The sequence below is a fragment of the Sinocyclocheilus anshuiensis genome, unplaced genomic scaffold (genome assembly GCF_001515605.1).
Source record: "Sinocyclocheilus anshuiensis isolate Anshui unplaced genomic scaffold, SAMN03320099.WGS_v1.1 scaffold862, whole genome shotgun sequence".
NCBI lineage: Eukaryota > Metazoa > Chordata > Actinopteri > Cypriniformes > Cyprinidae > Sinocyclocheilus > Sinocyclocheilus anshuiensis.
In genome coordinates, this window is record NW_015539882.1 from 438,463 (window position 1) to 446,694 (window position 8,232).

At 37.3% G+C, this 8,232-nt stretch overlaps 1 protein-coding gene across 2 annotated transcripts in view; it reads left to right on the top strand.

Moving 5' to 3' along the window:
* The first annotated feature begins 126 nt into the window (after nt 1-126).
* Nucleotides 127-8,232, top strand: part of LOC107685441 (traf2 and NCK-interacting protein kinase-like) — a 73,980-nt gene continuing 65,874 nt past the window's right edge. For both annotated transcript variants that reach the window (XM_016482020.1, XM_016482021.1), the window contains exon 1: nt 127-433. In XM_016482020.1, coding sequence (XP_016337506.1) covers nt 377-433 — 57 coding nt within the window. In that variant the 5' untranslated portion in view covers nt 127-376. The remainder of the gene's footprint in view (nt 434-8,232) is intronic.

Here is an 8,232-nt window from a genome sequence, read left to right on the forward strand (position 1 = left end):
ATATGCTATTGTATACATTGTTTGTTTGAATTTGGCCCCGCCTTTCACTCAGAGGCCACGCCCTAGAAACGCTGGTGATTGACACGCCTTCCCCGCCGGAGCCCTGATTCACACGTTCATTGGCGCTGGTGATTTGGACTCGTACGGCAGCAGATCGTCGGTACAAGCACGAGATGTTTCCTTCACATACAGTCCTATAGCGGCTAATTCGGTTTTATAAACCCGGTATCGCGAAGAACAGCGGCTAAACACCATCCGGGAGCTTAATCTGCTCCGACTGAAGTCAATCCAGCCTGTTTGGTGTATTACACGGATCAGTTCGGCGTCTGTATTCATGTTATTGCGGGCATTATATTGTTGAATATAACAGATAATCATGGCGAGTGACTCTCCTGCGAGGAGTCTGGATGAGATCGACCTGTCTGCTCTGCGGGTGAGTGGAGAGATACAGTGAGATGTTTTGACGTATAATGGGTGAAATATATTGTTCAGCATCTCGCCATTAATGATGGAGGGAAAATATGGGAGATGATTTTCATGCACCTGACCGAGAAACACAGTTTAGAGATGCACGAACCGTTTTAGTATTAGTAGAAATATTACATTAAAATGTTTATTTTAGACACATGTAGAGATGTTTTATTGTCAGAAATTAGAGAAAAATATTTTATCAAATATTTTTGAACACAAAGATGCACTATTTGTTAGTCCTCGAGCATCTGATGAAATAATAGCGGTGGAAAAATTATTATTATTATTACTAACGTTACATAATTCGTCTGGAGTTCTGCCTTATCCAATACATTAAACATCCTATTCAATAAACATTAGTCCTTCATTTTTATCCCTAACGTGACTGACACGACCGAAGTGATTATGGTAATTTTGTTTGTCTAATTTCGCATTGTATATACCGTGAGCAGTTTTTTTTTTGTTTTTTTTTGCGTCAACCGTATTTTGCGTCTGAATGAAATTATAGCTGGATGTTTTACACTGATACACAGACTGTATCTGGTATTCATCCGACCGATATGCTCTATGCTGTGTGAGGCCTATAATAAATAGCAATGTGTGCATTGCAGACAGCTTCACTTCTGGTCCCCGCCATTATATGATAATGATATACTATCAAGATGTTTTAGTGTTAAACGCGCACGTATTGTGTTGGATTTGCAGCTTCTGTCTGTCTTTTGTTCAGTCTGTTTGAGATCATTTCTCTGTGACATACATTCTCTGGCTGCGTGGTCAGAGTGGTGTGTGCTGGGATGCTCTGGATGAGGGCCAGGAGGCAAGATAAAATGCAATTTCAAATTTGAATCTGGCAAGACTTGGTCACATTTCAGTAAAAAAATCTATTGTTTTTTGGCAATAGCGCAAAGATATATAAAGCACAGCTCACAGCAGAAGTCACTTTAAAGACAAGCAGTGTTGTTCTGTTGGTCAACGCAACAAATTCACATACCCAACTTAAAAATGTGCGAAGTCTGCATTGGGAACTTTTTCGACGTCATGCGAAACTCCTGGTTGCCCAGATTCAAACTGGAATGACTGGATTTCGCTTATGTTTGAAAAGTACGAGGGTCAGGAGGAGAGAGAAAGTACATTTTTAAATTCTGATTCTAGCAAGACTTAAGGGGTGGTGACACTAGACTTTGAGCTTGCAAAATTATGACATCGTAACATTCGCAACATGACATCAAGCTCTCCTGTGTCTTTTAAAAAAAATAAAATTAAACGTAAAATTAATAATACATCCCAAATGCAAAAAGATACAATATACTATATATATGCACACCTGCAGCTTTTACTCATTTGATTTAGCTAAGAGGTCATGCTATGGCATATCAGTCTTTTATTGAGCACTCGTCTTCACATGATACAAATTCACTGGTCAGAGTTAACAAAACTTGAACTTTGGAACACAGCAAAAAGTGAAACTTGTCTCCTGCATTCACATGCATATAAATGGAATGAATGGACCATAGTGACATTCTGTACGCAATGTTTGCACTTTGTTCCTCATGCCTGACATAATGATGCTAAATTAAGCTGAAATGAAAATTCATGCCAAATCAGTTTTCTGAATGCATGTTATACAGTAGATCTAATTGTGATTTTATCAATGTATATGTTTAATTTTTAATATTTTTGTTCTTTTCTAATTTTTAATCATAACTGGATCTTCCGGTAAAAATAAAAAAAACATTTCTTTAAAGGGGTCATATGATGCTATTTTAAAGATCATTATTTTGTGTATTTGGTGTAACAGAATATTAGGTAGGCGTGGCTGACTCTTTAACTTTTATAAAGAATATCTCTTTGAATTTGAGACTTTAGTCTTTGCAACTTTACAGATCTTCTTTATGCACCAAGAGCTTGTAACACTCCAAAGAGAAAGGAAAACTTGAAATCGCATCATATGACCCCTTTAATGACATATGCAGGACTTCTCACATCATTAATCCCGCCCCTCCAAGCTCACATTCATTACATTTTTGATTGCAGTGCCAACATCTCAAAATCCAATCAGACAACAGATTTATAAAACCAAGGCCCCGCCCTATGTTTTTCAATAATTCGTTAGACTCAGTTGTGCATCACAATAAAAAAAGAAAACACCTGTCACTACTTCTCTTTCGTCGCAACTGTAAATTACTTTGGATGTTAGAACATGTTTTCAAAACTTGTAAAGAGAATTCTGCGGAAATGCTGGCCTGATTCATGCTGCTCTTTGTTTCGGATGCTCTAGTTTCTAGACGCTCTATATGATGTGTGCGGAGTCTCTGAATGCTGCAGTAGTGTTATTCCTCACAGACAGTGTGCTCCTACTGTGGGCTTGTGTCAGATCTGTTGAGTGAGATGACATACCCTGATTGTAGGCATGTTAGTTATGCAACATGATCTTACCTGCGCAGCTTGAGTCATGTCTGGACATGATTTGTGTTGTAATCAGTTGACTGTGGGAAGCCGAGAGGGGTTTTACTCTATATTTTAATGTAAAGCAGTTTAGATTGCAGCTAACCTGTGACTGTTTAGCATCACCTGACTGTTTTCGATGCCATTGCATCAGATGGCTCAGGATATGCTGAAAACAATTTCAGACTTGTGTATTATGAATGGAAAGTTTCCTCTCTAAATTAGTCAGAATTTGATCTGTCGTATTCAGTTTGGTTACGCTGTGGAAACCGCTCACCATTGACTGTCGTCTTGAGCGACCATGTCTGTGTTTACATCGCTGTGTAGGCGTTTGGCATTTGAGACACTCTCTAGACTCAGAAACTGTACAGCGGACCTCTCAAGCTTTCCTGTGTCTCTCCATGTGAGGTATCTTTAATGCTTTTTTCCCTCGCCGCTACCCATGGGCAAAGCTATTTTCCTCATGTCTGCTCACGAGCTCGCCACTCTCGCAGGATCTTTTGTGCTTAAAAATTAGGTCACCCAGTACAGTGCGCATGGTCTTGCCTCACAGGGGAAGTGTATGCTTTATGTTTCGCTGACACAAATCTGGACAATGTGCTTGGTGCTACATATATAGCGCTTGAGTCCCGACTGATGGTTTTACTGAACTTTACATCACGTTAACCTTTGACCAGAACATTTATTTACCTTTGATTCAGTCATGATTTACTCATCCCCATGTCATTCCAAACCTGTATGACTTTCTTCTGTGGAAAATAAAATAAGATATTTGAAAAATAATGTTTTGTGTGTGTGTGTGTATGTGTGTACTATGGAAGTCAATGGGGTCCAATGTTGTTTTGGTTCCCATTGACATATCATCTTTCATATTCAACAAAAGCCATACAGGTTTGGAAAGGCATGAGGGTGAGTAAATGATGACAAAATTATTATTTTTTATATGTAGACTATACATCAAATCAGCTGTTAGATCTATACAACCCGATTATAATCAGTATTGTCATTGTTAACTAAAACTATTAAAAATTGTATCTTTATTTGAAATAAAGCTGAAATAAAATAAATATTAGATGAAAATAAGTTCACGTTCATAAGTTCATGTTCAAGGTCCAGAAAGGTAGTAAGGGCATTGATAAAATAGTCCATGTGACATCAGTGGTTCAACCGTAATTTTAACCGTAGTTTTAACGATGTCCTTCCTTACTACCTTTTTGGGCCTTGAACTTGTCAGTTGCGATGCTGTCTATGCAGGGTTGGAAAGCTCTCGGATTTCATAAAAAATATCTGAATTTGTGTTCCAAAGATAAACAAAGTAAGTAATTAATTCATGACAGAATTTGTATTTTTGGGTGACCTATCCCTTTAAATTGAGGTACAAAAATGACTAAACTGAAATAAAAATAAATTAAAGCTATTAAATAGAAATATTTACAAGATAAACAATAGCTACCCTTCCTAGCTATCTTAGGGACACAAGAGACTTTCTTCAGTGTCTGTCAGTCATAAAAAATCTAGATGAAGACATTATACTTGCTACAATGGATGTGACCTCTTTATACACTAACATTCCCCATACTGAGGGCCTTTTGGCACTGAAATATTTTCTTGATCTACGCAGTGATGATGAAGGTCTGCCAACCAAATTTATTGTGGATATGGCTGAATTGGTCTTGACAAAGAATTATTTCCTCGTTGAGAACAAACTTTATCTACAAATTGAGGGTACAGCAATGGGTGCCACTATGGCCCCTGACTATGCAAACCTATATCTTGGTTACCTTGAAGATCAATATATCTTTAATAATAATCCTTTTATCAACAATTTGGTGTTGTTCAAAAGATATATTGATGACTCTTTCATCATCTACAAAGGTTCTGCTAGTGATTTTGAAGTTTTTGCCTTATATATGAATTGCCTTAGGTCATCCATTAAGTTCACCTATCATGTGGGGACAACAGACATGAATTTGTTGGACACAAACATCTCCGTTATCAATGGCCAACTAGTATCTACTCTGTATAGAAAGGAAACTTCTAAAAGCAGTCTTTTACATGCAAGGAGTGCTCATCCCAGGTCCTTGAAAACGTGGTCTGCCGTATAGTCAGTTTATGAGACTTTTTCGCATTTGTTCTAACAAGGATGACTTTGAAGCCAAAGCCCAGATCTTATATAGTGATTTTAGATCTCGGGGATATCCAATCAAGTGGCTAGATACTGCATTAGACAAAATGAGATCTTTGCCAGATGATACTAACTTGAAAAATAAGAAGTTGTCTTGTGTATTTAAATCTACTTTTAGTCCCTTGAGTCTAGAAATCAAAAAGGCAATCAATAATCATTGGCATATCATACAGAGTGATTGTGATTTGTCAGGCCTGTTCACTGATCCACCTCTCTTTGGTCACTCCAGGCCTCCAAATCTACGGGTTAAATTGGTGCGTGCAGATACCTATATCCCCATTCCTGGGACCCTCTCTGATGCCCAGGGAAATTTTCCGTGTAAAGATTGTGTTGCCTGTTCTCATTATTTAAAATGCAAGTCATTTACACATCCACAAACGGGTAAAGTCTACAAAATTAAACAATTGATCACATGTAAAACAACTCATGTGATATACATAATCATGTGTACTTGCCCTTTATTGTATGTTGGCAAAACAAAACGTGCATTGCGCACTAGAATTGTTGAACATATGAGTGCTATCAGGAGACAAGATCACACTTCTCTGGTTTTTCGTCATTTTGAGTCTGCAAAGCATTCTTTTTCTGATTTTAAATTCCTGGGCATTGAGAGGGTTCTTTTGCATAGGAGTGCTGGTAACCGTGATACAAAATTGTTACAGAGAGGCTTTTTGGATTTTTGAGTTGAAATCATTAACCCCGACTGGATTAAATGAAGAGATGGATCTTGTATGTTTTTTGTAAAGGGAAATTGTTGGCATGACAATTATCCCTCATTGATTAAGATCAGCTGTCAACAATTTGCAATTGTGCCTTTATAAGTGTGTTGTTGCTTTTTTGCCTCATGAGCACTGAAGAAAGCATGGGCTGAAACGTTTGCTCTCTGGTCTGTTTTTTAAAACACTTTGCACCTTTGTCACTTTTTTCACTTTTGCATATGGAAAATAAAAACTACATTTTTGAGAGACCTTTTTTGGTCTGATTGAAAAAAGTTTTCAGTCTGCGGACAAATTCAGCGACTTGTTGGACTAAAATTTTCTCCCTTTTACGCTACGCATCTGAGAACTCATTGTTCTTTTTGAGCGCACACAATTCCTGCTTGACAAATTAAACAATACAAAATGACAAATGCACACCAAAATTGACTAAAACTTGAAAAATAATGGAGACTGAAAAAAAAAATAAAACTCATTCAAAATATTAATAAATACTATAATAGCATATTATAAGATACCAATATAGCCTTTTAGCAGAGCATAAAAGTTACTATAATAACACATTAAATCCTAGAATAACACTGATTATTATCACCGTCCATTGGGTTTAAAAGTCTTGTTGAATATGTCACGGATGGGTTGTATTTCTTTCTTAACCACAATGCAGTGCGGTGTTACTATTTGCATGTTACTTCTACAGAAAGTGTGTGTATGTTCAACCTGTTTTGCCAGCATGGAAGAACGAACATATAGTTCCAGCCTCATGTTTTTTCCTGTGAATAATTAATAGGTAAAAGGACTGTTACATCCCAGAGTCATGTCAAGGGTAGGCGGGGGAGTCCCAGCTGTAGATGTCAGCCATTGTTTTTCGTCTTTTCCTTGTCTTGTGATTCTGGCCAGCAGCATCTGCCTCTTGTGCTCCGGGGCAATGCTACTCAATAAAAGCGCATATGAAAAGCTAATACTCACCTTCATGCATGTAATCAGTCCTGTTATCTCCAAAAAGCAATCGTTCATCATAACCTCCTCATCACTGAGCAAATGTGGGGGGGGATTCCTGGATTTAAGAATGATCACTGGAGCACCGTCATGAGTAATGGATCACTGTAATGAAGCACTAATGAGGTTCTGTGATTATCTGAGCACTGGAGGTCTTGCCAGATGTGTTTATATGTGGGAGAATTTATGTTTTTCTCAGTGGTTTTGTGTTATAGCATTTTTTTTGGTATAGAAAGATAATATGTCTTAGTTTTGGGATCCGCTTTGAAATATCTGTGTGGTATATTGTAGTAATATTTCACCAAATAATTACATTTCTGTTTTCATTTACTCACATGCATATTTTTCCAAACCTCTATGACTTTTTCTTCCACAAAAGGCGTTTAGCTGAATGTTGATGCTGCTGTTTTTATATAATGAATTCATATGGTGACCACATGCTGTCAACTTCAAGAAAAGACCATGGAAGGGGACTATATGACTTTATTTCCAAATCTTGAGGAACAGATTGAACTTGAAGTCGCCCTTCTTCCATACGTAAAAATAAAGGTTCTTTATTAGCATTTGTGGTTCAATGAAGAAGCTTTATTCCATTCTTTATTCCATGAAAGATTCTTTATAGTGGAAAAAGATAAAATGTTCTTCACACTAAAATGGTTGTTTTAAGAACTGTTCATTGAAGGGTTCTTTGGGGAACCAAAAAAGGTTCTTTTTTTTGGCATTACTGCAAACACCATTTGGAACCTTTATTTTGTGTAATGAGTGCTCATATCTCATTTGCACTTGGCTGCACTTGGTCATGTGCATTTAGCATCATTGATGTCAGATTTGAGAGGGAAAGTTTTCATTGAATATTGATTTGAAAGTTAATTTTGTTTCTCTGACAAAGCTATTTTTTTATACTACTTCTAGCACATTGACATCTATAGTCTTTTTTGAGCCCTGTACTTTAATTTTATGAAAAAAGCAGCTTGTTTCATGGAATAAAAGAAAGGAATACAGTTTTGGAAACACATGAGAGTGAGGAAATAATGACTGGAATTTCATTTTTGGGTGAACTATTCCATTATGCCTGCTTTTCTTACAGCTGGTGATTAATTGCATGGGGATTAACAAGAAATGTAATTACTGGTGTTGCATTACTGTATTGCCCTGGTCAATGGGTTCAGCTTCCCCTCTCAGGTATATTATTGTTTATTAGGCATTCTGTTCTGCTGTGCAGAGCTGCAGTGCTGTCATTCAACATGGCATGTCTAAACATGCTCTAATCTCCAATGGTCTTTCAGAAGATCCTTTGAAGATGCCTTTCTAATACAAACAGCACAGTCACATTTCTCTAGACCAGTGGTCGCCAACCCGTCGATTGCGATCGACTGGTAGATCTTTATCACTGTCCCAGTAGATCCCGAAAATACA